This window comes from Aspergillus sclerotioniger, assembly GCF_003184525.1.
Source record: "Aspergillus sclerotioniger CBS 115572 chromosome Unknown BO94scaffold_19, whole genome shotgun sequence".
Taxonomy (NCBI): Eukaryota; Fungi; Ascomycota; class Eurotiomycetes; order Eurotiales; family Aspergillaceae; genus Aspergillus; species Aspergillus sclerotioniger.
Genome location: NW_020291009.1, coordinates 7,455 through 34,786, shown reverse-complemented (window position 1 = coordinate 34,786; position 27,332 = coordinate 7,455). Strand labels below are relative to the sequence as shown.

The window sequence follows — 27,332 nt, the reverse complement described above, 5'->3', positions numbered from 1 at the left end:
CCAGGTATCTCTACTACTGCTGCTGCATATAGTACGGAGTATATACGATTTCTTGCGATACTGGTTCCGATTGCGACTTTCATCCCCCTGGATACGAACGCCCGCCCCCGGCCCCACATACAATTTATATAATACGGAGTACGGAGTATCATGACACATAATAATTATAATAATAATAATCATGATAGCAATAAGGATACCTAATAGGTAAATGATGATCGATCTATGAGCCTCACGCAGCGCAGATAACTTAGCCCAACGAACGCCCTGCAACATAGTACTCCCAAACCCTCCGAGTGACGCAGGACAATCTCATTCTATATCATGACAACATATACACATCCAACATAACACATATCCAACATAACACATATCCAACATAACACATATCCAACGTCCCAGGGCATCTCCGCAACTACGCATGCCACTACACCAAAAAGCCCCCACAGCTTAATATACCAACATTGTTAACCCATGAGACATATATCCAATTCTTCAATGACCGGCCTTCATCTTCTTCTTGTGCTTGCGCTGCGTTCGTTTCGCATGGTCATCCAAAGCCTCATGCACCTTCGCCTGGAACTCCTCTTCCTCTGACAGCGAGTGTCTACTGCCCCTAGCCGACCCGGTATCATCCTCGCCTCCCTCATCTGCGATCGTAGTCTGTAATATCCAATCCAGGATGCCCCATGGACCAAAATTGCCTTCCGGCCAACTAAGCAAATGTCTATCCACTCTGCGGGCAATCCCACCCAGAAGGAGGAAGTCCACCGGCATAACCGAGTACCCGGAGTAAGCGAGAGTCTCTTCCAGAGAGACAATTGCCAGGTATATGGCGTATGTGATCATGTGAAGGCGAAAGAGCACCGCAGGGATTAAGGTGGGGATGGTATTTCGCAGAAAGTACGGGAGCGGGTGGTCGTAGTGGGCCGTGGCGGGATAGGGCGCATGGAGTTCATGATACCAGGTATAGTGGAGGCCAGTAATGTAGCGCGTGATGCGATATTTCGTACTATGGAGGATGAAGCGATGGATGCAGTATGCGAGGACCTGAATTGTTGAGCGCGGTTAAGTTTTGAGCGCTAATGCAAGGACCTCAATAGGACTTACCTCTCTGAGTAGCAAAACATAAAGGAGATGGAGACCAATGCTCCAAGGTAAGAAAGGTATCGAGAACGATACTTTGAGGGCACTTCGTGTATTAAAGTACCCTATCCGGACGCTCTCAATGATGGCTTGCACGAGGATGCTCAGGGAGAGGTTAAATAGCGCCCACCCTATAACTTTAAAATCCTGGGCCCAGATTCTGAATCGTTTGCTTCTCGTTGGCAGGCCCAGTTCGCCTTGCGCCTTTAGCAGCACAGCCGCGGAAGGGACGAGGATGTCGAACAGAAAGAAAAGCGCCGATGGGAGGACATAGAACAACAGTCGTATGGCTATGGTGCCAACGACCTCAACCTTAAATGGCGAATGCGAGAGGATGAGGGTCGTCCATGTCATGTAAAAGAAGATCAAGTTAAGAGTCGTGTAGGAGGGACTTGAAAAGACGAGAAAAGAGAGAACGACGGGGAAAGCCAAGATCGACGACGCCATCGTGTACGTTGAAAGGACTGGAGATATACGACTCGACAAAAGGGTCACGGTATCTGACGTCCCCCTGCACGCTCTCCCCGGCACATATTATATAGGCGGGGCAAAATAGGGCCACAAAGGAAGGGAGATATTGGTCGGCCTCGAGGTGAAAGAATGAAGAATAATGGAAGAGCGACGCGCCTGCGGCGGCCGCCCGACGTCACGACGAACTCCGCCGACCCGCCCACTTGCCCTAATCTGGAGCCCTCGCTTTGTTGTCGCGCAATTGGACCTATTTTCGGGTCTCATGGACAAAGGAACCATGCAAACGACCAGGTGACTTGCTCGGGGTTCCAGAAAAGCTTCAAAGGCCTCGTCCGCCGCAAGAGCTTCCCAATTGGCCCACCCCTCTCCGGGAATACATCTTTCAACTCCCCGCGGAGGGCTTAGGTACACAAGATAGGAGCCGGCCATCGAGCCAAGAAAAGGAGAAGGTAGTGGAACAATGAGTCTTCGATTAATGATCAATCCGGCTTTTTCTGTACATAATATTCAAGGCGAACATAATGATGACCATAAGAATAAAGAGAGGACGCGCTCAGGGTATCTAATCCGACACAAAGCATAGCAAGAACCCCCCATTAACTACGCCCTCGGGCGAGACGGAACGCCGTGCTTCTCTCCCCAGTGCCAGGCCTGCCGCCGGAGATCGGGACTCACGTGAAGGAACAACAAGTTGCTAAGCCAGCCGGTAAAGGTATCACGAATGAACGAGTTCCTTTGGCTGCCTCCGAGAGCCGATCCCTTCATGACGTCGCCCACAAACATCGTCGTGATCATGTACTCGCCCCTCTCCAGGGCTCTGATCGCGATGCTTGCAACCTCTCTCGGTGTCTGTGGCTTGTCGGCGGCCTCCAATTTCTTGGTGAGGTCAGGCTTGAGCTTCTGTTCGTTGTCGAAGCCAGGGCTGAGAATGCCCATTGGGAAGACGGTGTGTATCTTGACGTCCGTAGCTGGAGCCTCCGTCCGACACTTGAATGCGCGAGAACCATTGTAGATCTCAATTTCTTGACTGAGCGTATCGGACAATGAGCGAATCGCAGCTTTGGCAGGCGAGTAGGGTGCATAGCCGGCAATGGGCACGAAGGCGAGGGTGGAGCATGTGAAGATGAGGTGCCTTGGAGGTAGCGGCATCTGCTGGCTGGGGCTAATAGGTACCAGCCACCGTCTCAAAATTGCATGGGCTGTATTGGCAGCTGTCCAATACACGGTATCCATTTGGTCCCTCAAGGTTTGCACGGGTGTCTCGGCAAAAAATCCGGGATTGCAGTATCCAGCACAGCACCACACAATATCGGGAGCTTGTCCATCGTTCCATTCGGTGACTTCTGCCATGACACGCTCGCACTCCGCAGCGTCGGTCAGGTCCGCACTGATGTAGTGGAACCTCTGCCGGTCGGTATGAGTCGCCGAACCCTTCACGAACATCGAGAAGATCAGCCAGATTTCCTTGCCCAGGTTGATGTTCTGCTTACCTTGGCAGCCTCAAGGGCCTCCTGAAGCTTGGAGACAGTGCGTGCAACAAGAACAATGTTGGCCCCCTTCTCAGAAAGCTGGCAAGCGACTGCCTTGCCCATCCCCTCAGAACCTCCGGTGATAACGGCAGTCTGGTAGACGAAGCTTAAGTCAGTGAAAGCGCCGATGGAGATGGGGACGAAGTACATACCCTGCCCGCAACAACGAACTGATTGCGAGAACCAAAGCCGAACATCTTGCTAGCAGTGTATAGGATTAGACCGCAAAGAATAGTATAAATGCTCAACGTCGTCGGAGAGGCGTTATAAGAGATGATGGGTAACAGTGGATGCATGGGAGAGAAGAAAGGAGAAAGGAATCGGGGGAGGGAGAAGAGGGGGTTTATGAGACGGGGCGAGGCTTCCAGTTGGGGCAATGGCGCGAGAGCTGCGGCTTCCTGGTCGGGGAGGATGAGGGTGCTGATACAAGATAGAAGATAAAAGGGAAGGCGCATCCCTCGGCTGACTTTCCCGGCCGCGGAGCCCAGCCGTAGTGAGCAGCCAAACAGTACAAACACCCATTGCGGACTAGTACCTGCCGGGCGGTGAGCGTCCCCTCCCAAAATTTTATCGCAAAAGTTATCGATTCGGTGCGGAGGATTTGGTCCGGTTCAGTATTCTCTCCCTCATTCACTCATCCACAACCTATCATGGGTAAGAAAAGAAAGGCCGGCGGTCGCCCTGCCGCTCCCAAATCGGACAACTTGGGTCCATCTAAATTCGACATCGAGGAGAGATTCGACGATTCGGAAGATGAGTTCCAGGCCGGCCGCGACCATATCCTGCTGGAAGAGGCGCCGGAAGCCAAGAGACGTCGGAAGCTAGCTGAGGATGGTTGGTTACCCAATAGCGCATGCATTTTTATACTGTTGGTGTGTCTGACTAACCGAATACTGCTGTAGAGGAACTCCTCCAGGCGTCGGACGAAGAAATTATGGGGTACGATTCCGCAGACGACGACGACGATCTCGACGATGAGGAAGAATTCGACGAAGACGACGACTATGACGAGGACGACATGGATCATGCTATGTCGAAATCCAAGTCGAAGCGCGGTGGCAGTCCAGCATCCGAAGCGTCTGAAGACGAGGAGGAGGGTATCGCCGCTTGGGGATCCTCGAAAAAGGATCTTTACAACGCGGATCAGATCGAAACGGAAGCAGACGCTCTTGAGGAAGAGGAGGAAGCTAAGCGACTTCAACAGAAGCACTTGCAGGCAATGAATGAAGAAGATTTCGGCTTTGATGAGACTGAATGGGTTGAATCCGGCAAGGGACAAGAAGATGCAGATGGCGGCGTGGTGACAGAAGTTCTTCCCCAGATGGAAGTCACGGAAGATATGAGCGCAGAAGAGAAGCTAAAGATACTCAAGTCCAGATATCCCGAGTTCGAGCCGCTAGCGAAAGACTTTGCCGATCTACAGTCCACGCATGAGGCCCTCGCTAAAGCCGCCCAACCTTTCAAGGTCGACGATGACTCCGAAGATGCCCCAGAATTTGCGCCTCTTTCCGTCGTCAAGTTCCGCGCTTTGTCCGCTTACCTCGGTGCCATCGGCATTTACTTCATGCTCTTGACCTCTTCTAATGATGCCTCCGGAAATCCTGCCCCGCTACCGCCAGCCCAGCTACGAGCTCATCCTGTCATGGGATCCCTTGTCAAATTCAGGAAACTCTGGGAAACTGTCAAAGACCTCAGCGAACCCGAACCGGCGACATTTGAAGACCCGAGCGACTCCGAGGAGATCGACGATATTCTATCAGATGCACCCGCGCCCAAGCAAAAGGGCAAGGGCAAGGAAACGCAAGCCTCCAAGAAGAAGAAGGATAAGGTTTCCAAAGCACAGCGCGCAGCCGAGGCAGCGCAAGCAGAGGCAGAGGCACGAAGAGCAGAGAGACTCCGACAGACTGAAGCCAACCTTGCAGACCTTTCGAAGCTTGTTTCTGGATCCAGCAAGAAACGTGTCAGTCAGAAAACGAAGTCATCCAAGGAGGATGACTCTGACTTTGGTGATGAAGACGCTCTCACTGCCAAGGAGGCAGAGGAGAAGGCCAAGCAGAAGCGCTCTCTCCGGTTCTACACTTCCCAGCTTGCACAGAAGGCCAACAAACGTAATGCAGCCGGTCGGGTCGCAGGTGGTGACGCAGATCTTCCTTACCGTGAGCGCTTGAGGGACCGCCAAGCTCGCTTGAACGCGGAAGCCGAAAAGCGTGGTAAACAGAGACTGAAGGACTCGGAGCAGCTGGGTGGCGATAGTGACGAGGAGGATCACCGGGTCGCCAATCAACTCAGAGGCGACAAGTCTGACGACGATGATTACTACGACATGGTTGCAGCTCGCGGCAAGCAGCGGAAGGACGACAAGAAGGCGCGCTCAGATGCTTACGCAGCCGCAGCTCGTGAAGGTGGTCATGTTGAAATCCAGGAAGAGGTCGGACCCGATGGCAAGCGTGCAATCACCTACCAAATCGAAAAGAACAAGGGTCTCGCACCCAAGCGCAGCAAGGACTCTCGCAACCCTCGTGTCAAGAAGAGAAAGAAGTTCGAGGAGAAGAAGAAGAAGTTGGGTAGTATTCGCCAGGTATACAAGGGTGGTGAAGGCCGTGGTGGATATGGTGGTGAACTTACGGGTATCAAGAAGAACTTGGTCAAGAGTGTCAAGCTCTAACTTTAGTCCTACTCTTTTTTCTTGTCACTGCTACAGCACAATTGGAGACATACATCACCGGCGTTCAATGTGTGCGAAAATGGGACTTTGTGTGTACATAGATAATTTTCCCGATGATACAAACTTTTGTCTGACTACAATTCGCCTTCTCAAGTTGGGGCTACTAGCTCTATTGATAATTGTGTAGAATGTCGACTTGAGACCGAAAGCATCGTAAAGAGAGGTGATGCAGGTTGATAACATATCGGAAAAGACTTCCGCATGGAAAATATATAACCGAACCACTACTAAACATCCATATCGGCTCCATCAAACAGCTTCTCCAACTTGTCCCTTGTGCAGTTCATCCTATCAGCCCCAGAGAGATCTAACGACAGAAACTCCCTTGCCAACTTGTCCTAAAAGTAAATAATCATTAGCGCCCCCCAGCTCTTCAACACAAAACTATGAGGCGGATGGGGATACCCGTACCGCATCTTCCAGAGCCTGCGTCTCTTCAGCAGAGAGCATAGCGCAAGCAGCAATCAAATTCTCACCACGAGCGGAAAGTGAGGCGATTTCGTCTGCCCGATCAACAATAGCCTGGCTGATACCGTTCATTGCAGCGCATCTGTTCCGTGTTAGTGGCCGGGGCCTGAGAAGATGATATAGATTCTCGGGATCGCACATTGTTCCGAAGCTTTGGTCGCTTCGTCCAAGACGGAAACTATAGTCATGTTTCTTAGTACTTGCTTCTTGAAGTATATGATTTAGATTTGGGGCCATACTTATAGAGATAGGTGATCTGGTCTTCGGTTTCGGTGGGATCTTCGCGCACCCGAACCTCCATATGGCCAAGTTGTAATTGCGGCCTAGGTTTGAGAAATCCGTTCTCGAGGATTTCATGGAAATGTGTTACAGCGATGACTTTGGGCGCATTATCAAGGTTGAGGAGGTGCTCAAGAACTCCGCATGCTAGTCCGATGCCGTCTGTGGAGCGATCGAATGTCAGATTTCAGTCAAGCAGTTGGGGGTTCTGAGTATACGGACCGTTCTCGTTGGTGCCTTTGCCGAACTCATCTATTAGAAGCAGACTATGGCCTGTTATTTGCTTCAAATCGAAGGATATTTGTTGCAGATCGTTCATGAAGGTGCTCTGGATCTGAGTTCAAGTGCAACAGCTTAGTTTGCATACCGTAGTAGTCGGATTCTTTACCTACCTGGGAGACACTGTCTTGAGTATTAGACTTGACCAGGATTTTGTCGATGATCCCAAGTTCTGCACTTTCAGCTGGGACGAAACTGTAACTCTAAGTCTTGTGACTAGCAAATTCATGGGTGTCAGGGTGGTATACCTTCCCACCTGTGCTAGGTAGGCGATAAGAGCAACCTATATAGCAATATGTAAGCCAGTATTCATTTGTAGCAGAAGAGACAAGCTTACCTGCTTCATGTATACACTCTTTCCAGAATAATTTGGCCCTGTTAGCAGCAACATACTCGGATCACACTCAATCTTGCTTGCTCCTGGAGCTGAACGAAGAGGTCCTGATGCCTCCATCTGTACCCTTCTGCTGACAAGAATGGCATCATTGGGTACATAGGACGAGACTGTAAGTTCTTGCAGGATATGCCTATTCTATTATTAGCTTTATGCGAAGGGTTCGTGCTCCAGTTGCTCTACCTGCCACCCTTGATTCTGATAACATCTTCTTGCACCATCTTGGGACGTACCAGCTTGTAAAAGCTTGCAGCTTGGGCCATTGCAAGAAGACTGTTAACTATGTTGAGTAGCTTCCTCAATATTTGACTTAGGTCTTACCTATCTATTTGTCCACATATATCCGATGCTTCCAGAAGCACTTTCTCATATTGGAGCACTCTTTGTGCGAGGTCGTAAACAATGTCAATCTCCTTCTCTATCAAAAATTAGTAGAATTGGCCATAGGAGCACGCCACCGTGAAGAACTGAGGACACACCACATATAAGCCCGTAGATATCACCCAATTTATCGTCCATCTCCTTCATTCTGAAATCCTTGAAGTATGCTCTATTCTCTGTAAGGAACATAAGATCCCAATCATCTTCCGCACCCCGATAAGCAGCGTCACCGGCCTCGTTGAGTGGAATCGCTATGTTGAAACCTAGTTGAGGGAAGTAAATTACATTCACGTCAATGTCGTAGCTTTCTGGGATAGTCGTCGCAATTTCTATCGCAACCTGTTTCAAAAGGCTGTTTAAACCGTCATACCTGTCTTTCATCCGATCCAGTTCTCTGTCTATCCCTGGCTTCACAACGGCTCTGCCTTGCTCCTCTGAACAATCGATGTCGACCTGTCGTATTCAGGATCCATTCCGTAAGGAGGTTGAGCAATACCTACAATCTCTTGTATCATCCTCCCAACTTTGTATAACTGAGCTGCTTCGAAGGCACGGAGTGCCTGTATCATGTTTAGTTTGCATGAAATAATCCCTTTCGAACAGTACCTTGCTATGCAGAGCCAGAAGAGTTCCACCTGCTGTCTCCCTCAGGGCGTCATGAATGTCAATCCCATAAAAGGCAAACTGACGGTAAACGTTAACCACGTTTTACTTCACAAGGTCAACTGCGATGACATACAGCCAGTAAAGTCGCCCATACTGTTGTCTTAAACCCCATAATCTTCCCGCTTCCAGTGCTGATTCCCTTTCGAAGGTTGATCATCACATAGTGGAGGTTCTTGATATGCTTTAAGCCTTTGACCATCTTGTCCAATGGATTATAGTTGTCGGCCCTGAGATATACGCCGATGAAAGAATGTCGCTCGTGTATAACACCGGATTCTACACTAGGGCGAAGAAACATCTGCTTTAACCTGTTTCTTCCCTGGGGTGTATATGAGAAGCGCTGAAACAGGCCATAAACCGAGAGACCTTCTTTTGATGAGGAAGATTTTCTTCCTGGCCCCTGATTCACCATACTAGGATGAGATTCGGATTCCATAATTTGGAGTGACAGTAGGGTCCTGCCATTGACGAACCTAATCCGTTGTCAGTCTCGTTCCCTCTTGATTCGTATCGATGAAAATGTCTACATAGTTCCCTTCAGACTGAAAATTTCCACAGAAGAGACTTGCAACGCTCCCAGGGCCCTGTTGTTGGTCGTTGACATTGAAGCTCGACGCCTTTGCAGATAAGCAAGAATAACACCGGCACATCCAATAGTCACTGTGTTTTCCATCTCGATCGAGCCGGACATATGTAGAAGCTTGCCTTCTTGCAATGTGAGGTCCAGATTCTCGGCATCTAATTGTTCCCCGTCAACCAATCCATTATGTGGCACTAAGAATTTGATACGCTGCTCATGTCTTGAGGATATCTCCAAAGCCACTAACTTGTTTTTCGCATTCGAATAGTTGAATTCTTGCGATGGGCGTATATCGAGCTGGTAGGGAAGGTAGGAATGCGTGTCTGTGAGATCGTTAAAAGGGTGTAGCAAAGATATCGTTTCCCACGTACCACTGTCCTGTTCAGCCCATGGTTTCTCCTGGAGGTTATTGGGATCAACCCGAGGTGAGATCAAGAGAACTGTAGGCTTAGTCTGAAGGACCACTTCGACCTTGTTAGCTTCTGGGTATGTGAGTAAGGAAGTTCAGACGAACAGCTGTCAATTATCTCTGTACTGGAATGGCGTAGGTCGCCTAGTAGATAGAGTTTCTCTTCCTGCGCAGAATAATAGGAACAGCCGACGGTACCTGAGTCTCTCATGTCGACTGCCACTATGACCTGTTCAAGTTCGTCATCGATGGATTGTTCATATAGCCCACTATTGATTCGATAGTCCCCAGCATTATTAAAAGTAGGTGGCCTTGACCTCAATGTCTCTTGTGAACTGAGACGCAAATTGTTCGATGTTCTTGGTCGTGGACGGTCGTCATGAGTAGATCTGGTATTAGGGGACTCGATGTAAGGATGCTGTGTAGTCCTTCTTCTCTTAACTCGCGACTCCATGACAATAGATGGTGTATTCCTGTGTGTAGAAGTAACTGTTAGGGGGGTATCTCCGGGTCGAGTGGGATGCCCAAAGCGGCACTACTTCGTCAGATCAAGTGACAGTTCGCAAACCGAAAGAAAGAACCGAAGTTCAGGAAGCGAATACAATGATGTATTTCATAAGATATATACAGTTCATTAGTGACATAAGGCATACAATAGATATACAATGCTATAATACAATGTCAAAGAGTAGAGATCAAGTCATCCAAGGTCATCATCTTAACACACTGAAACACCGGAAAATGGCGCCCATTACCAAATGGCAGGAACATGAAATGCGAAATGAACTTTTGTTTCACGCGGATTCGAGCTCAGTTTCTTCAGCGATTTCCGCAATGACTGCAAGTCCACTCTTATCGGCATTGAATGTGACGCGAGCAGTCTGCCCGGCTGTAACCTCGCCGCGAATGATCTTATCAGCCAGCTTGTTGCCAATTTCCTTCGCAATCAAGCGGTTAAGGGGCCGAGCACCGTACTTAGGATCATAGCCCTTTGCACAGAGCCAATCCTTGATCTCGTCATCTACCCGCAGAGTCATCCGTCGATCGTCGAGTCGTGATTGCAGCTCTTTGACTCTGATGTCGACAATATCCCTCAGAGCATCGCGAGACAGCCGCTTGAAGATGATGAATTCATCGAGGCGGTTGAGGAACTCTGGCGGATAGGCTGATTGTACAACATCCATGACAGACTTCTTGATCTCAGGCGATATCTCATCTCCAACCTCCTTGTAAGGATGCAGAGGGTCGGCACCAACAAGTATGTCGGCTCCGAGGTTTGATGTAAGCACGATGAGAGTGTTTCTGAAGTCCACTTTGTGGCCCTGAGAATCTGTAAGGAAACCCTCATCAAGGACCTGCAACAGCAAAGCGGAGATGTCGCGATGTGCTTTCTCAAACTCATCAAACAATAGCACCGCGTACGGCTTCCTCCTTACAGCCTCTGTGAGTTGACCAGCGTCGTCGTACCCAACGTAGCCGGCCGGGGAGCCGATCAAGCGACTGATCGTGTGCTTCTCTTGGAACTCGCTCATATCAAATCGGACAACAGCCGTTTCGGTGGAGAACAGAAATTCGGCCATCTTCTTGCAAAGTTCTGTCTTTCCAACACCAGTAGGACCAAGGAACATGAACGAAGCAAGTGGCCTATTCTCTCCGCTAAGGCCTGCCCTTTGCATCCGGACCGCATTGGCGACTGCGGAGAGAGCCTCATCTTGCCCACGAACGGATTGGCGCAATGTGTCTTCCATCTTGATGAGTTTCTCCACCTCACCGGCCATCAGCTTGTTGACAGGGATGCCAGTAGTCCGAGAAACCACATTGCCAATGTCATCAGGAGTAACCGAGTCGTGAATTAGACTGGTTTGGGTACCTGCGGTTGGCTCTTCACCCTCCTTGGGCAACTTGGCTTCGAGGCTTGGGATGGTGGCATATCTCAGCTCACCAGCCTTGGCGAAGTTTCCTTCTCTTTGTGCCTGTTCTAATTCGAAGCGAGCTTTCTCCAGCTCCTCCTTTGCGCGCTTGAGTCCTTCGATTTCAGCCTTCTCCTTCTCCCAGACCTCGGTTAATTTCGCCGCCTCTTCTTGCTTGACTTTCAGATCTCCTTGAAGTTTTTCTCGTCGTTCACGGCTGCTGACATCGGTTTCCTTGCGAAGAGACTCGAGCTCGATCTGGATGGTGGTGATATCGCGGTCCAGCTCTCTAATCACGTCGGGCTTGGATTCTTGCTGTAGGCGTAAGGCAGACGCCGCCTCGTCGACCAGATCAATCGCCTTATCTGGAAGAAAGCGGTCCGTGATGTAACGGTTGCTGTAAGTTGCTGCTGCCACCAAAGCACCATCCGTGATTCGGACACCATGGTGGACTTCATACTTGTTCTTGATACCACGCAAGATGGAAATCGTAGCCGCAACTGAAGGTTCGCCGACTTGGATCGGCTGGAACCGTCTTGCCAAAGCCACGTCCTTTTCAATCAATCTGTACTCGTTCAAAGTCGTAGCACCGCAGCATTGAAGCTCACCGCGGGACAATGCCGGTTTCAAGAGATTGCTGGCGTCGATACTGCCCTCTGCCTTTCCCAAGCCAAGCAAGGTATGAAGTTCATCGATGAATAGGATCACACCCCCTTGCGCATCCTCGACTTCTTTAAGGACCGACTTCAGCCGCTCCTCAAAATCGCCTCTGAACTTAGCACCGGCGATGAGAGACCCCAGATCCAAGGAAATCACACGCTTCTCCTTGATGCTTTCCGGAACGTCTCCCTGAACAATTCTCTGCGCCAGACCCTCCAAGACTGCCGTCTTTCCAGTACCCGCTGCTCCAATCAGAACGGGGTTGTTTTTCGTTCGCCTAGACAGGACCTGAATGGTGCGATGGATTTCGGCATCTCGTCCGATGACGGGGTCCAATTTGCCAGCTTTAGCCCTGGCTGTGAGGTCGACACCGAACTGTTCCAAAGCCGATTTCTCGGGCTCACCCCCCAGGTTCATACGATGGGTACCTCCAGGAGGATGAGGTCGGCCATTGGCGTACGTGCGTATGGGCGATACTGACAGAATCTGGGGGACATTGCTTAGCCGAGAGCGCGGTAGTAGATGCAATGCTTGTGAAGGTTGAAGGATCCGAGTCGATGACGGAAGGGTGGACGGTCGGAAAAGCCGACCACGAGCGAGGTGCAACCTTGACGACATGGTCAAAAATGCAAGCGTGGAGGGTCAGTTCAAGCCTGTCGGTGGTCTCTGCAGCTCTGGTATAGCTCGAGTATAGCTAGGGGCCTATATAGCCGGGCCAGGCGACCATCCGCTTGCCTCCAAGCGTCGCGAGGCTTCTCGAAGGCTCCACTGCGAGCTGGCCGGTGAGTGGCGGAAGCTCCCCCCAAAGGCCAGATAGCTCCGTCACTCCGTCACCGTCGAGTCACGTGCAGGCCGGAATGAGGGGCTCTGTTGGTGCCGCCGAAAAATTTCACTACTCGGACCCTCCGTTGAAAAAATACTTCAGAACACCTTTCCCCTCCTATTTCTTCCTCCTTTCTTCTCTTTCCTTTTCACTCACCACATCTCTCCCACACACACATTCACAATGGGTTTCACTGACTTCGCTTCCGACGCCGGCCTTACCAGTATGTCTTCCTTTTTCTTTCTTGCTCATTATTTTCCTTTCCTGTCTGCTCTCAGCAGTAACTAATGGTACCCCTCAGTTGCCAACAACTACTTGGCTACCAGGAGCTACATTGTTGGGTAAGGCACCCCCTTTTCCCCTCTAGCATTGGTGCCTTGAAAGATTCTTCCTTGTTTGCATGATGAAAAGAAATTGGTCCGTGTTTATGAGGCGGCTTAAGACCCCGCTGCAAGATTAAACACAATGCGAGCAATCGCGCTTCTGATTACTTGGAAAATCCTTTTTGCTTTCTGTTTTTCTTCATTTAACCATTTTTTCTCGGTGGAGAAGATGATCACCCAAGCTAACTGGATTAAAGCGATGCTCCTTCCCAGGCCGATGTCGTGAGCTTCAAGGCCTTCTCCGGCGCCCCTGACGCCGAGAAGTACCCCCACGTTGCTCGCTGGTACAAGCACATCGCCTCCCACGAGGCTGAGCACGCCACTCTCCCCGGCGATGCCTCCAAGCCCTACACTGCCTACGGCCCCGAGTCCACTGAGCTGCCCACCAACCCCAAGGCCGCTGAGGAGGACGACGACATGGACCTCTTCGGCTCCGACGAGGAGGAGGAGGACCCCGAGGTCGTCAAGGAGCGTGAGGCTCGTCTTGCTGAGTACAAGAAGAAGAAGGAGGCCAAGCCCAAGCCCGTTGCCAAGTCTATCGTGACTCTTGAGGTTAAGCCTTGGGGTATGTGTCCATCACTCTCTATTCTACTTTCCCTGATACTAACTGTTTACAGATGATGAGACCAACCTCGAGGAGCTCGAGGCCAACGTCCGTGCTATCGAGAAGGAGGGTCTTGTCTGGGGTGCCAGCAAGTTCGTCACCGTTGGTTTCGGTATCAAGAAGCTCCAGATCAACCTTGTCGTTGAGGACGAGAAGATCTCTCTTGACGAGCTCCAGCAGCAGATCGAGGAGGACGAGGACCACGTCCAGTCCACCGATGTTGTAAGTCAAGGATCAACCCCTCTACACCGTTGCAACGGTGCTAACGGAATCCCCACAGGCCGCTATGCAGAAGCTGTAAATGGAATGTTGTTTAATGAAGAGCTATGGTGTGATGGATTATTTTATGTTATTCCACGGAAATATACTGTCATGAACTTGAATAACCCCCGTCGACCGAGGATGATCCCGGCGACATAACGAATACCAAAATCAAATAAATACCCATTTAATACACTATGATGCACATGTAGCCATTCCCGTCGTAAATTGGTAGACAGACCCCTCCAACCCCTCCTAGCAACTGCACCAAGTGGCATGAAGACCTGGGGGTGCTGCCCAATCTCAATTAGTTGGGCCTTTGGCGGGGTCCGACAGAACAGATCCAGCCCGGTGCAGTGCAGAAGAGGGCCCATTGGTCTCCCGTAGAAGCAAGTAGCGCAGATTACATACAGCTCCAAGCTCACGAGTCAGTCCATCCCGACCAGTCAATCTCGACGAGGCAATAGTCACCTACAACACTGCACACCCAGATACACACATACACCGCACCCAAAATGGGATTCCTATCCCGCCTCGTGGCCTTCTTCGGCCTCATCCTTCTCGCTCACGCGTACGTGGCTACCCACCTATCTATCTCTCCATTCCCCCATCTAGTCCCCCATACTCTCTCTCTAACCCCAAACACAAACACAACCACAAACACCATTGATACTAACGAAACAAAAAACATAGAGGCTACTCCGCCCACGAACACACCCTCCTATACAGCAACTCCTCCACGACCAACCCCACCGCCCTCCCCCTCGACATCATCATCGAGGCCCTCGCATCCCTAGTCCTCGTCTCTGCGGGCCTTGTCCTCGGCGCTGAGAAACTGAAGCCGATTAGTTGGAGTGAATGGGCTGGCGAGATTGAGAGGGAAGGTGGTGGTCGGAATCCCTTCCTTAGGTTGGAGGAACGGTATGGGTTTTGGGATGTTAGGGTGAGTGGTTTCTTTTTTTTTCTTCCATCTTGATTTCTTTCCCGGGGTAGACTGAGGGGGTGGAGGGATGGGTATATGTGTATATGTTTGAATCTTGCTGATGTGTCTTTGTTGCTGTAGACTAAGAGGAAGGAATTCGCGGATTGGATGCGGGGAGAGGTTCCGGTTCCTGAGAAGTGATGGGTTTGGTTATGGTTATGGTTATGGGAATGGTGGGTCTATGGGGATAGATTGGGGAGGGGGGTGTTTGTATGATATTTAGATGTGAATGAATGGAATGGATTGGTGAGATTAGTTGGGTTGAGGTCGGAGGTGGAAGTATGTCTGGTTATGTTTGTGATGGATATATTGGGATGTTGGAGTGAGGTCTATAAAGCGCGAAGTAGTTGCGTTTGGGGACTTGCTACTCCATATACGTGGTGAGTATATCATTATTCGGGTTGAATGGAGCATGGATGGCACGTGGTATTGTATTGCAGTTGCCCGAATTATAGTTAGCTGGTTATGGTGCAAAGGAGGGGAGAGGGGTAAGAGAGATGGGTGCTGGTCTACCATACGAATCGGTACCTTGACTAGTAGTTGACGGCCTTGACAATCTTACCTGCAGACTACTAATCTTCAAGACAAGTGCCTGTGGTGGCATCATCATACCAGATACTCACTTCAGTGTCCAAGAACGCTCAAACAACCCCCAGCCTCTCTGTTAGTCGAACAGCCTGCAGTCAACTCCCGACAACGCGTATATAAGGGAGGTTATGACGACCCATGCTGTCATGTAGGTATTCGCATGAGTTCTTCGCGTCCCAGATTCCGCGGACCTTATCCGTCATGTCCACCGGAATGTGTCTATCAAAGTCGATTTCATGGGTTCGGAGGCTAGAGCACCGATGCATTCATGAGCTGCACATGCCCATCTACCCTCCATACTCTCGAGCAACGTCATCAGCACCTCGGACTTTGCGGCCGGGACCAGATACTCCAGACTTTTATAGTCTGCGCGTGATGACGCGGCAGGTATTAATCAAAACGTTGTCCGTTGATACTGCCGTGGCCCAGTCTGGTACACCGACCCCAAACGGGAAAGATTGAATGGTAAGGTTGCACTTCGGGTGGCGCGTAAATGCGCGGCAGAGATGAATTGACATTTGTTGAGTAGCCGGAGTGTTTGCATACTTGTGGCCTTCAGCTTCAGTTTCTTGTTCCGTCCGGCTGGTTGGTAGTTGCGACGATGGCATTGCCACGTATAAGTTGACTAGCGCGAATGGCTGCTGGGTACACTTTGGTCAGTATCGCTGTAGTGTCTGCCATTGAATCGTCGTCTTTATCTAGAGGGTTTGATGGTAAACCAAACCTCCCTCGGACCCTCCTGCCTGGCGGACAATCCGGTGACTCAAAATTGGTCCTCGCATTTCTATTTAAGGTGCTATGTCGCAAACCCTGAGCCACTATTGCTCGTATCCCCAAGAACGGGAAGGAGGAACATGTCCAATAGGGGTCTATCTGGGCGGTTATGTGGGGGATACGCTCGTGAGACGTGACTGGAAGAGAAACAAGCGCACGTCTAAGCAAGACACGACAGACTCCATGTCAGGCCCCCCCTGGGTCTAAGACATATCACGATGACATGGGAAGGACGGGCTCCAGAGTGGTGTCGGGGTTGGGCGAAAAAGCAATGCGGTAAATATAAAGAGAGACTACTATCAAATGGCGATGGAAGTGAATGGATGATGGATGCCCTAAGTGGGGATCGAGATCCATTGCAGAGCAAGCACGCCCTTTTCTGTTCGGTTCTCTCCTTCGGACTGGGTCTAGACGAGGGGATCGGTGGGCAATAATAGCCAATAATGAGGAAAAGCAACGTAACCAACCATCACTCCGACAGGCGACAGGTCTCTCTCTGCCTGCCTTCACGGGGGTAATATTTAGCGACCCCAGGGAATCCTCCGTGCCATGTCGCCTCTTATGTACAACCCCATACGTGAGTCCTTTACCAAAAGGACATGGCAGTTCAAAACGGGCGACGTTCATTGACCATCTGATTTATTGCTCAATTTGGTGGCGTCTCCCCACTGGAGGCCTTGGGAGGGTCTCAGTATCAATCAACGGGCGACGGAGACCTGCGAGTTGAGACAAGGGCGGGAGGGGGTGGGATTGGCAGGGTCGGCGAGAACCCGCTTTCCTCTTCTCTGGAATCTTGGCCCGCCTTCATCAACCACCCTTTGTTTATCCCTTTACTATGTAATATGTATGGGGGGGGGGAACGAATCCATTGCTCTCATGGCCTCGTCCTTTCCCTTGCATTACTCGAGTGGCAATTAGATAGGTAAAATGCCCGTTGCCAACCCTTCTTGTCCGGAGATTTGAGACCCCTGATACCCTGTGTACCTTACGGTGGACTGGTCTGGCCGGTGCGCACTGTCTTACAGTGCGAGGGTTGGAACTTGGTTGATCGACACGTCCATGCACCTCCAGTTTTGCATACGTACGCTCTCATGTAGGTACTAAGTAGGTACAGGCCGGATAGCAACTACCATCTTGGCATCTGGCAGCCCATCCGCATCGATGATCATCTTATGGTTCAGATTAATATTTTTTTTCCGGATCGGCTATTATTGAGGATTGACACGCCGAGAGACAATTCCTATGACTATTAGTCCAGTGTATGTACCTAAGAGCATACGAGTCCCCTTTGACCCCTGCAGGAACCGAATCACGTTCTAGTGTGCTGTGAATGTGATGCCGAGGGCTCGTCATGATCTTACGTCAAGAGCGAGAGCGAGGGTTGGAAGGATGATGCGTCGCGGTGGTTTGTTACGTGGACAGCAGGATGTGGCAGTAAAAGAGGCGCGCAGACGGTTAAGTATTGCCGTTGCTAGTGACTACAACCATCTCACCACCAAGGCGACCGACCAGCCAGTCGGTCGAACCCGTCAGTGACCCTCCCCGGGTGGCTTGCGACGATGGCCATGGGAGGCTAGACTGTTCGGACGTACCTCGTATGACAAGCTTTGAATGCGTGGCTGGGCAAGACCAGGCATTCATGCAGTGGCAGGCATGCTCCCTCCGATGAACTGACGAGTCGGTGGCCTGGCCCATGGGCACTGGTGGTGGGCATGCCAGGAAGGATTGATGTGTAACTACTACAAATTACTGTCATCTATCTAGATAGTGGAGGGAATTTACAGAGTACTGTGTAATGGATCGGTGGGCCATCAAAGTCAAATGAGATGAAAGAGGGAAATTTCGGCTGTTTTCTATTTTTCTTTTTTTTCCTTTTCTTTTTTTCCCGCTCATTTAATTTTTTTCCCTCCCCTCCCAAGCCGGTTACATTCAACATTATTCGCACACCCAGCAGCAGATCTATAAGAACAGGACCATCATTGGCGGGGCGCCCGCACGCAAGTGGAGCGCGGCCGCTGACGCTGTGCTCCGATGGGCACCAAAAATAGCCAGGGCATACGCAAACCTGTGCGGAGGAGGCCTTTAGAATGCTGACTAACTGGCCATTGTCCCGTCGCGGGAGAGCTTAGTACGACTCTAGGCGTTTTAGTTGCGCCATCTGCTGATTGTTGCCGGGTCTTGGCAGCCACTCTCCAGCATCGCCTTGCACGCTGAGTCTCGTCGTCCCGCCTCTTAGCCACGGGATGCGACTTAGAATGGCCTAGAAAATGCTGGCCGTGGACTGGGGCTGCTGATGTTGCCCTTTGTCCGGTGGATCCCTCCTTCCATTGCCACTAGGAGGAGGGAGGAGCAGCTGCAGACAGGGCTGATGGAGAGGGATGAATGGCACCTGTGGTGAGCCACTTACTTTTTTCCCCTACCCTGACTCTATTTAAAGGCTTCCCCTGCGCCTGTCACCTCTGCGTCCCTTTCCCTTGCCCAAGTCATATAAAGCAACCCCCACGGTCGTTCCACGAACCTCTACCTACTTTCGCTTCATCTTCTCGCTTCAAGACACTCGCTAGTCTACCGATCGCCTCCGCAACGATCCACTCAATCTACCCGGTCAATCAGATCTAGACTACCACTCGCTAGCAAGATGCGTTCTTCTATCCTCCTCGTTGCTTTCGCGGCTTTCGCTGCTGCCCAGTCTTCTGTTGCGGTTGTAAGAACAACCCTGCTTGATATGCTATTTAATGATGTCTGAGAGTACCATACTGACCCAAGTATAGCCCCAGGGTGAGCCCTCCGCTGCTGTCACCTCGACTCCTGTCATCCCCACCCAGGGATCCCTGCCTGCTGGAGCCTCTAGCATCGTCGTCGGCTCTAGCGGTGTTCCTTCTTCCCTCGTGAGGTCGAAGAGCGCTTCTGCCACCACCTCCACCAAGACCTCCACCAAGACTTCCAGCTCCGACTCCTCCACCTCGACTGGTAGCTCATCGAGCAAGAGCTCCAGCACCAGCACTTCCTCTGGTGCTGGTGTTCCTCTCGCCACCGCCGGCCCCGTCGGTCTGTCCGTCGTGGCTGGTGCTGCTCTCGCTGCTTTCCTGTAAATGGAGAGGGCGATCTTCCTACCTGCGCCTTGATGGAGTTGAGTCTCGACCGTCTCGAACCCAGTCTCCTGGGAAATATCTGATACCCATGGCGATCGAACTTTCCATTTGGGCCGCAGGAAGCGTGGTGCTATGATGTGAAGGGGATGGGTATTTTACAGTTTTCTTCTGACATATGTAACATTGCTGGGAAGGATTTTCTTTCCTGTTCTTCCTTTCAACGTTCACCGCTTGTTCACAAAAGATGCATAACGCGGCGCACATACGAGTTCTCTTCTTTAGTAATTTTTAATCGCTTAATGAGGACATGGTAAATACACTGAGAATTCGCTGCGAGCCCATCTTAACTTTAAGCTTATACATCCGTAAATATATGGTAGTATAGTGTTACTGTGTCACTGTCAGGTTCGGTCCAACGGTGTAGAAGGTGGGTTTGGCGATAGGGCTCCTGGACCCCACGATGTTAATGGGATAGCCCTGAGTCGTACGAAGGACCGTTCATTGAAATTCGCAGAGTTCCACTCGAAGATCCCAGATATTGGGGGTTGACATCTGCCAGATCTGGCTCCGTCGACGGTGAAGTACTCCGTAATCAATTACATTTCCTAAAACGCGTGAGAGTGACGCGAAATGCACGTGACCGAGCCGCGCGCGTTGTTTGGGTCCCGAACGGGGCTAGGGCGGCCAGTTCGATCATCAAAACAAAGAGCGGGCAACAGCGGCCGTCGGGGGCAACGGATCGGGACCGAACCATCCTCACCTTGCTGCGATCTAACCATATCCACAAAGGGATCCTCGTCTGTGTCACTTGCCTGGATCGACAGGGGTAGTCCGCCGAACAGACATCGGCGCAGTCATTGAATCCAGACGGACTTTTACTCGCATTCCAAACCCATTCGGCCTCGATTTTGAGGTCAATGTTGCTTGGGAGAAGCAAATATGGTGAGTTTATTGGTGCCCGATGCCAATTGACTTCCCCTCTTGAGTGACGATCGCTAAAAGTTCTTGTGCTCCTCTTCAGGTGTTATCTTTGCGACGTCTCGCAGCGGACCATGCAGCATTGCATGAAGAACTCCCTCCCAACTATCTCTTTCCCTCCGAAGATGCTTCGGACGACCTGACCCAGCTCACCACCCTCCTGGCCGGACCACAGGGTACGCCATACTCCCAGGGCCTATGGCGATTACACTTGAAGATGCCGGAGGATTACCCTAAGAGCCCGCCAAAGGCGACTTTCAGAACACGCATATGGCATCCGAATGTGGAGGAATCGACAGGGGCGGTCTGTGTGGATACACTGAAGCGAGACTGGAAGTCCAATCTGACCTTGAAGGATGTCTTGATCGTATGTACCCCATCTCCAACAAACAAAACTTGCGATGGCCCGGGACATGACCTGACAGCGGAAAATTACTAGACTATCTCATGCCTCCTGATATATCCCAATCCCGACTCCGCATTAAACTCCGCAGCCGGCGCACTGCTCCAAGAGAATTACGATGCTTTTGCTCGCCAAGCAAAATTGATGACTTCGATCCACGCCCCTGTCCCAACAGAGCTAGCCTCAGCAGTATCTGAGGCAAAAATGAGAGGCGAGGACGCCGGAGCGGTCATCCCAACAGAGCAGGAGGATTCTCGCTCCCTACGACCACGGAAGGGGACCAGAATTGCCTCAGTCACAATGAAAAAGCGAATTACCCGGTATAGTGAGGAAGAAAGCTCTAGCTCACGAGCATTCTCTCATCAACCCTCTACACCCATTGAATACCAGGAGCGGCAACCAGAAGAGGAACCTCACGATACCCCTAACACGACCATCTCCGACGATGAATCGGAAACATCCACCAACGCCAGCAAAGAAAACGACCCTTCTCTATCACCCTCTCCCGTACGACTTACACTACCTACCATTCGCAAAAACGTCTTTGGCAAACGACCGCTGTCCGTTCTGACCATGCCAATGGACCTGGACGACCCCTTTGCCGTGGACACAGAGGACATGACTGTAGATGGCATGTCCGCAGATGGCATGTCCGCATCCGAAAAGAATATCGCAGCGAATAACCCCAGCGACATTCCTCACCGCGGCCACTCCCCACAAAGGAAATCTCCTAAGCTCTCTATCCTCGACAAAGGGATTAACTCGTCAGGACGGATACGCGAAGATGTGCAAATCTTCGAAGATGATCCCGACCCTGCGGAATTAGGCTTTGTGCGTCGAGCCAGCGGCGACGGCAAGGAGAACCCTCGCGCTCTAAACGGACTCAAAGATAGCGACCCAACAATAACGATGTCTCATCCCAGCAATCCTCCCACCATCCTCGCTCCATCTGCATCTACCTCGGTCCCATCGGGCTCGAAATTATCAAAACCAGTGATGGGCTCGCGGAAAGTCTCAAGTTCAAAAGCCAAAAAGGCCAAACCTCGAATCGGCATTCGCAGACTGTAAACATCCCCCTACCCCCTCCTTCGCGGTACATATCTACCCGTATTTCTTTCGACTACTTACCCCCCACCCTCACATCTCACCTCTCACCTTTCACGACCACACGACCACATACCCTATAATACCTCGACTGCAACTGCAAGTTCTCCTTTATGTCCGTCCGCGACAATGAATTCTCAGCCTCTGGCTCGGCGTTCTCGTGTGCAACGAAAATGAATGGATACGGATTCGGATACGGAGGGGTTCTTTCTTTCTTCATCTTTTCAGGCATAGCTCTTCTATTCCCGACTCTTGCATATCCACGGTGTACTGGTTTCAGAGATACTTTCATTGAATATCTCCGGTTGGCTTCGGATTCGATTCGATTCGATTCATTAAGAACTGCGTCTAGCAGTTACTAAATAGACAAACAATCATTTCGTCTCTTCCAGGGTAATTTGGTCGTATAAAGTTATTTGCTTCGTATGTGTGAAGTTATCCCTTGGGACTGTATTTAGTCGATGTGGTTCTGTAGACCAGTAAGATCCGAGGTAGTGATCTTTAGTATGATGCCCTTTTAAGCCTCGAGACCATGTTTAGTAGTGATTGTTCTAAGTTTGGATTAGACGACTTGCTTATTTAGAACCGGACGGATTTCTTGGTCTACAAAAAGGAAGGTCATCCGAAACAACCTGTTAATAATAAGCTATGCAAATATCTAGCTAGAATGAATAGACAAATTTTCCCGAGGCACCCCTCGCAATCAATACAAGCGATGAAACCACAACTATTCTCGTATCATCTTATTCCCGGGTCACCCCGACTCCTTCTCCCCCGAACCACTGGGCTCAGATCCAGACGTCTTGCGAGATCGGTGTACTCCCCAATTGGTCTCCATGAGGCCATATTGCGGGACGGATATGGAAAAACTCGGAACAAGAGATCCACCGTTTGCTTTGGGAGGTCTCCGGCAATTATAAAATAAACGAGCAACACGCTAAGCTGATTAAAGAAAAATTACTGCAAAGCAAGGAGAGGTTGGCTGCTATGCATGTGTGAACCAGTGGTGATAATAGATAGAATAGAGCTGCAAGTTCACCATCATATGACCACCCTGATGATCCACCAAGCAAAGACCAAAATCCATAGCGCAAACATATAGAACACATCCGAAGAAGTGAATTTGTTTTTGGTCGTTTTACAGTGCATAGGGGTTGACCGAGCGAATAGTGAGGCATCTGCAAACACACGTTAGCTATCAGAACGGACTGACATGGACTGTAAGCAGGATGAAAGCACTTACGGAGGGCTCTTGCTCAAGTCAGTCTTCAAGATAATAGGGACACGGGTCATTTCGGTGACGTCCTGGATGTATTCTCCATCCTCTTCCCGGAGCTTGAACAACCGGAGGTACTTCTCCTTGTTTGTCAATTTGGCTTCGGGAGCATCCCCGCTGAGCGTTGCGATCTTCGGGTCAGACCGCGTCCGGTGAGGAGCCTGCTGAAGATGGCCGTTGCGAGTGGGTGAAGGTGGCATGCTCTGGGTTGAGCGATCAGCAGACGAGTTCAATGATACGCCCGCAGCCATCTCAGTAACTTCGGAAACATCGTCATCATCGTCATCAAACAGAGCATTGGCATCGTCAGCGGACATGGTGCTGGTTTCTGTCTGTCTCCGCATGGCTTCTTCGCGCTCCCGGGCACGTTCTCTGGCAGCTTCTGCTTCGCGTGCAGCCGCAGCAGCTTGAGCTGCACGGGAGTTCCCAGGCTTGGGCCGTTCATCCTCAGGGATATAAGCGGAGGATGGCACACCCTTCTCCCAGTAAAGCTCCAACACACGCGAGTCCTTGCGGTATTCAGCCTTCTTCAAGGGCAACTGATCGCAGTGGACACGTTTCTCGAAGCCGTATTCTGGGATCAAAACGTCAAAGGCGGACTCATAAACACAGATGACAATGCCCTCGCTGATGAGATCACCACCGAGTTCCTGTCGCTCCTTGTCCATGTTCCTGCAAGCTTCGATGTGAACACTCTGCTCCTGGGCATTGTGGGCAGAATCCTTCTTGTTGTTACAGAGATCGGCGGTCTTGGTCAACGACTCCAAGTCATCCGAGAACTCAACCGCACCATTCGACAGAACAGCTTCCAGCTGGCGATGGACGACAATATCTGCATATCGCCGAGAGGGGTTCGTGAAATGAGTGTAAACAGGCAAGTTCAGGGTGTAGTGCTGACGCTGATCATCCTGTACACTGCCAGCGAGATAGTACTTGGCACGTTGCATGGCTTTGTGAAGAACCGTTTCCATGCCCTGTGATAATTGTTAGCCGGGCCTTTCTTGATTAGGAATCCAAAACTGACCTTCCGCAAATCGTCATCCTGAACTTGGCAGAGACTGCTCTGCAAGGTTCCACTACTGGTCAGATCCAGACCATAGCCAAGCTTGTTCATACGTTCAACGAAGAGGTGAAGGCGGCGAGCGTTTGGCGACATCTGGCGACGCAGGAAGGCTTTCTCAGGCAGGGCAGTGACCAGCGTACGAGCCACCAGGAAGTTGGCCTTGTAGCTCAGTTCCTCCACAAGTTCCCGGACCGGAGACGAGTTGAAGATATTGTACTCAACGGGCACATTCTCGTCATCCAGTTGATACAGCAGGCGAAGAGGGGGGATGTTGGAGACCCGGTTGCCGAGCCTGGCTTCCTTGAACTTCGAGGTAACAGCATACAACGCCCTGACGGTGTCGGCAGTGATTCCAGGAGCAGCGAGGGTCGAAGTTCCCTGGATTGCGGCATCAACCTCTTCGTAGCTGAGCCTAGCAGAGCTCTTGATCATAGCCTTGCCGATCCAGACATCGTCGTCAATGGCGCCTGTTTCGGGGTTGGCCTTGAACACAACACTGACCGTGAAACGGTCTTCCCCGGGCAGCAGGGCGCAAAGCTCAGTGGAGACACGTGTGGGGAGCATGTTCACCAGGCGATCCACGAGATAAACAGCAGTGCCCCGCTTCTTAGCCTCGCGGTCAACCAACGAGTTACCCTTGACAAAGTGGGCAATGTCGGTAACGTGGATACCAATCTCCACTTTTCCGTCGGCGAGAGGTTTGATATGGAATGCATTGTCGAGTTCCTTGGTGCCACTAGGGGTGACGGTGAAAGTGGTCTCCTGACGGAAGTCCTGACGAGAGGCCAAAAGCGCCTCGTTTTCATTGGAAACGGACCAGTCCTCCCAGCCAATGCTCTTGAGCACGGCATCAGAGAACTCATCGGAGCCGAAGTTGTTATCCCTGAGAAGAGCCTCAGTTTCCACCTTCAAGTCGCCCATCTCTCCAAGTTGCTCGACAAGGGTACCGAAGGGGTGAAGGGAAGTAATGGGCCACCGCTTGATGCAGGCAACAAAGATGCGGTTGGCGTAATCTTGGTGCTTCTCAACGAAATCTCGAGGAGCTTGTTCGGTTGGGATCGCAATCAAAGGAACACGCTTGTCAGTAGGCTTGAACCAGACAATCTTAGGCTTCTCCTGCTGGCGGTCCTGTTGCTGACGGCCGTGGCCACCATCTCTGGCCAGCCTCTCGGCCTCCTGCTTCTCCTTCGTCGCCTGGCTACTGGGACGGAGGAGACCAAGGGTTCCCGAGAACATTTGCCCCGCAATGCGCTCGATAACAGCCACAATGTGGCCCGCATATAGTGGCTTTTGCTCATCGCTGATTTCATCTTCTTCAACCAAGAGAAGGCTTTGACCTTCAACTTCGACATCATCGTTCTTCTTCTGGGTTGGTCGCTGACGGAGACTGCCACGGCGACGGATGCTACCATCAGGTCCAACCTCCTGGCGGTCCCCGTTGGGGCCGGAGTCCGAACGAGACAGCTTGTCAGTCCCGGCGCTGCTGCCGGCACGAGCTTCCGTGATATCCTTGCGCTTCTTCTTCTCCTCCTTCTCTTTCTTCTGCGACCACACTTCGTCTACATCCAGAAGTTCAACAGCAACGTAATCACCCTCAAGGGCACGGTTACGATCTTTGCTACCGCAAATAAAAATATCTGCGTCCAAGTCTGGAGTCGTTACGTATGCGTCGGATCGGTTCTTTTTGTTCACACGAAGGATACCGGCAACCAACTGACCATTGCTCAGCAGCGCAGGCAAGTTTGCCTGAGGCAAGTAAGGAGTGAAAAGGGTCTTGCGCTGCTGCTGCTGCTGTTGCTGCTGCTGGGCAGACAACTGCGGCGGGGCATGTTGGCTAGCCTGAAGACCGAGTCCCTGGCCGTTCAGCTGCCCATTCTGCTGCAGGGCTTGAAGCTGTGCAAGCTGTAGAGGATTGAGCTGCTGGTTACCGCCAAACATCTGTGGCGGGGCCACGACGACCTGACCTTGGGGTAGTTGAATGAGCTGGGGCTGTCCTGGGTACTGGAAAGATCCAATGGAGCCAATGGACTGGTTCATCGAAGCACGAGTACGGTGGCCAGGCTGGAAACCACCGCTCTGCTGACCAAAACTCTTCGGCTGGTCCTGGTTCTGAGTCTGATTGTTGGGTTGGCGCCAATTGCCATCAAAGTTTCTGGAGGAAGACCGCGCATGACCCGTCTGGCTGCCACGACGTTGATTCTCGCCGTCGCTAGCCTGAGGAAACTGGAAGCCGCCAGCACCACGACCAGACAGAGAGCCGCGGTTTCCGCCCACAGCCATTGATTGACTCCGACCATGACCGCCAGCCCTGATGTTACCTGCTCGGTGAAGGCCCAACCCTTGGGGAGCCTGCATCGAGATGGGGGTTGTTTTGTCGTCAGAGCCAGGAGTATTGTCAGAGTCACCACCAGGGGTACTGGGTGCGGGAAACTGGAAGCCGGAGGCGGTCCTCTTCTGCTGAGCGAGTTCCGCGGCCTTTTTGGCTTCGGGAAGTGCAAGCGAGTGACGTCGCTGGTGGCCACCGCCAGGGGGACCCCCGCGTCCACGCCCATGACCTCCATTATCATTCTTTGGCTGGTGACCCTGTTGCTGCTGGCCATAGTCGGAATAACCTGAAGCACCCGAGGACGGGGCCGGAGGGGGACCCATACCGAGGCCTGGGAGGGCGGACTGATTGCGACGGTGCGAGTGTTGAGTCGAGGTGTTCATAGGCACACCGAGCTGCTGTTGGGCGAGCTGTGGAAATTGAAACGCATTCAACTGAGGGGAAACGCCCCCCATGGAAGCACCGCCCTGGATAGAGGGCGAGAATGCCGAAACCTGACCTAGCTGCTGTGGTTGTAACAATCCCATGTTAACGTACTGCTGATGTGTTGCTGCGATTTGCTGTTGCTGCTGCTGAAGAAGCTCGATCTGTTGCTGGATTGCCAGCTGTTCCACTGTTGCCACAACCGTCAGCATCTCTTCACATGAAGCCGTGCATGAAGCTACGTTGGTATCCACATACTCATAAGGGGAGTTAATTCCGACGGGCTTCTTCTGTGGGCAATATGGAGCTTGCGCCCCGCGGGGCCGGGGACCCCGGACTGTCCCTGTTGATCCAT

The 27,332-nt window shown here is 51.4% G+C and overlaps 10 protein-coding genes across 10 annotated transcripts; 5 read left to right on the top strand and 5 right to left on the bottom strand.

The window, feature by feature from the left end:
- Positions 1-233: 233 nt before the first annotated feature.
- BO94DRAFT_519566 (sterol desaturase family protein) lies at positions 234-1,755 on the bottom strand. Its single transcript, XM_025610078.1, has 2 exons — positions 1,111-1,755; positions 234-1,050 (listed from the first exon to the last, which is right to left on the bottom strand). The coding sequence occupies exons 1-2, from the start codon at positions 1,591-1,593 to the stop codon at positions 496-498; spliced, it is 1,038 nt and encodes a 345-aa protein (XP_025465846.1). The 5' UTR covers positions 1,594-1,755; the 3' UTR covers positions 234-495.
- Positions 1,756-1,812: 57 nt separating this feature from the next.
- On the bottom strand, positions 1,813-3,558 carry ksrA (3-dehydrosphinganine reductase). Its single transcript, XM_025612037.1, has 3 exons — positions 3,299-3,558; positions 3,108-3,239; positions 1,813-3,048 (listed from the first exon to the last, which is right to left on the bottom strand). The coding sequence occupies exons 1-3, from the start codon at positions 3,341-3,343 to the stop codon at positions 2,218-2,220; spliced, it is 1,008 nt and encodes a 335-aa protein (XP_025465845.1). The 5' UTR covers positions 3,344-3,558; the 3' UTR covers positions 1,813-2,217.
- Positions 3,559-3,745: 187 nt separating this feature from the next.
- On the top strand, positions 3,746-5,947 carry BO94DRAFT_495142 (something about silencing 10 family protein). Its single transcript, XM_025609253.1, has 2 exons — positions 3,746-3,980; positions 4,049-5,947. Exons 1-2 carry the CDS (start codon positions 3,797-3,799, stop codon positions 5,809-5,811), a joined length of 1,947 nt encoding a protein of 648 aa, XP_025465844.1. The 5' UTR covers positions 3,746-3,796; the 3' UTR covers positions 5,812-5,947.
- A 151-nt stretch (positions 5,948-6,098) lies between these two features.
- Positions 6,099-9,781, bottom strand: BO94DRAFT_566994 (MutS family protein MSH5; the record flags this gene model as incomplete). Its single annotated transcript, XM_025614600.1, has 17 exons — positions 6,099-6,209; positions 6,283-6,421; positions 6,479-6,517; positions 6,579-6,780; positions 6,841-6,952; positions 7,011-7,092; positions 7,146-7,180; positions 7,235-7,424; positions 7,475-7,564; positions 7,613-7,709; positions 7,771-8,125; positions 8,197-8,232; positions 8,279-8,356; positions 8,412-8,811; positions 8,866-9,241; positions 9,290-9,382; positions 9,433-9,781. The coding sequence occupies 17 exons, from the start codon at positions 9,779-9,781 to the stop codon at positions 6,099-6,101; spliced, it is 2,784 nt and encodes a 927-aa protein (XP_025465843.1).
- Positions 9,782-9,989: 208 nt separating this feature from the next.
- hsp78 (chaperone ATPase HSP78) lies at positions 9,990-12,515 on the bottom strand (the record flags this gene model as incomplete). The annotated part of the gene is made up of 1 exon (XM_025609252.1): positions 9,990-12,515. One exon carries the CDS (start codon positions 12,513-12,515, stop codon positions 10,122-10,124), a length of 2,394 nt encoding a protein of 797 aa, XP_025465842.1. The 3' UTR covers positions 9,990-10,121.
- A 388-nt stretch (positions 12,516-12,903) lies between these two features.
- On the top strand, positions 12,904-14,168 carry BO94DRAFT_495133 (translation elongation factor 1 subunit beta; the record flags this gene model as incomplete). The annotated part of the gene is made up of 4 exons (XM_025609251.1): positions 12,904-12,943; positions 13,022-13,061; positions 13,301-13,668; positions 13,721-14,168. The coding sequence occupies 4 exons, from the start codon at positions 12,904-12,906 to the stop codon at positions 14,125-14,127; spliced, it is 855 nt and encodes a 284-aa protein (XP_025465841.1). The 3' UTR covers positions 14,128-14,168.
- Positions 14,169-14,381: 213 nt separating this feature from the next.
- BO94DRAFT_536532 (membrane magnesium transporter family protein) lies at positions 14,382-15,532 on the top strand. The gene is made up of 3 exons (XM_025612036.1): positions 14,382-14,539; positions 14,662-14,911; positions 15,032-15,532. The coding sequence occupies exons 1-3, from the start codon at positions 14,484-14,486 to the stop codon at positions 15,089-15,091; spliced, it is 366 nt and encodes a 121-aa protein (XP_025465840.1). The 5' UTR covers positions 14,382-14,483; the 3' UTR covers positions 15,092-15,532.
- Positions 15,533-18,479: 2,947 nt separating this feature from the next.
- Positions 18,480-19,874, top strand: BO94DRAFT_116664 (putative GPI anchored protein). The gene is made up of 2 exons (XM_025605544.1): positions 18,480-19,016; positions 19,084-19,874. Exons 1-2 carry the CDS (start codon positions 18,951-18,953, stop codon positions 19,402-19,404), a joined length of 387 nt encoding a protein of 128 aa, XP_025465839.1. The 5' UTR covers positions 18,480-18,950; the 3' UTR covers positions 19,405-19,874.
- A 447-nt stretch (positions 19,875-20,321) lies between these two features.
- On the top strand, positions 20,322-21,853 carry BO94DRAFT_557741 (putative ubiquitin conjugating enzyme E2; the record flags this gene model as incomplete). The annotated part of the gene is made up of 3 exons (XM_025613954.1): positions 20,322-20,346; positions 20,451-20,749; positions 20,822-21,853. The coding sequence occupies 3 exons, from the start codon at positions 20,322-20,324 to the stop codon at positions 21,851-21,853; spliced, it is 1,356 nt and encodes a 451-aa protein (XP_025465838.1).
- Positions 21,854-23,128: 1,275 nt separating this feature from the next.
- ssdA (mRNA-binding translational repressor SSD1) lies at positions 23,129-27,332 on the bottom strand (the record flags this gene model as incomplete). The annotated part of the gene is made up of 3 exons (XM_025613953.1): positions 23,129-24,139; positions 24,190-27,167; positions 27,236-27,332. The coding sequence occupies 3 exons, from the start codon at positions 27,330-27,332 to the stop codon at positions 23,129-23,131; spliced, it is 4,086 nt and encodes a 1,361-aa protein (XP_025465837.1).

Bases quoted from the DNA above. Each gene is read 5' to 3' on its own strand.
- BO94DRAFT_495142 (XM_025609253.1), top strand. From the start codon at position 3,797: ATGGGTAAGAAAAGAAAGGCCGGCGGTCGCCCTGCCGCTCCCAAATCG. The intron at 3,981-4,048 runs GTTGGTTACCCA...ATACTGCTGTAG, and splicing joins TCGGAAGCTAGCTGAGGATG to AGGAACTCCTCCAGGCGTCG.
- ksrA (XM_025612037.1), bottom strand. From the start codon at position 3,343: ATGTTCGGCTTTGGTTCTCGCAATCAGTTCGTTGTTGCGGGCAGG. The intron at 3,240-3,298 runs GTATGTACTTCG...TTCGTCTACCAG, and splicing joins AGTTCGTTGTTGCGGGCAGG to ACTGCCGTTATCACCGGAGG. The intron at 3,049-3,107 runs GTAAGCAGAACA...ATGTTCGTGAAG, and splicing joins AGGCCCTTGAGGCTGCCAAG to GGTTCGGCGACTCATACCGA.
- BO94DRAFT_116664 (XM_025605544.1), top strand. From the start codon at position 18,951: ATGCGTTCTTCTATCCTCCTCGTTGCTTTCGCGGCTTTCGCTGCTGCC. The intron at 19,017-19,083 runs GTAAGAACAACC...ACCCAAGTATAG, and splicing joins CCCAGTCTTCTGTTGCGGTT to CCCCAGGGTGAGCCCTCCGC.
- BO94DRAFT_536532 (XM_025612036.1), top strand. From the start codon at position 14,484: ATGGGATTCCTATCCCGCCTCGTGGCCTTCTTCGGCCTCATCCTTCTC. The intron at 14,540-14,661 runs GTACGTGGCTAC...CAAAAAACATAG, and splicing joins CTCATCCTTCTCGCTCACGC to AGGCTACTCCGCCCACGAAC. The intron at 14,912-15,031 runs GTGAGTGGTTTC...TTGTTGCTGTAG, and splicing joins ATGGGTTTTGGGATGTTAGG to ACTAAGAGGAAGGAATTCGC.
- BO94DRAFT_519566 (XM_025610078.1), bottom strand. From the start codon at position 1,593: ATGGCGTCGTCGATCTTGGCTTTCCCCGTCGTTCTCTCTTTTCTCGTC. The intron at 1,051-1,110 runs GTAAGTCCTATT...TCAACAATTCAG, and splicing joins ATGTTTTGCTACTCAGAGAG to GTCCTCGCATACTGCATCCA.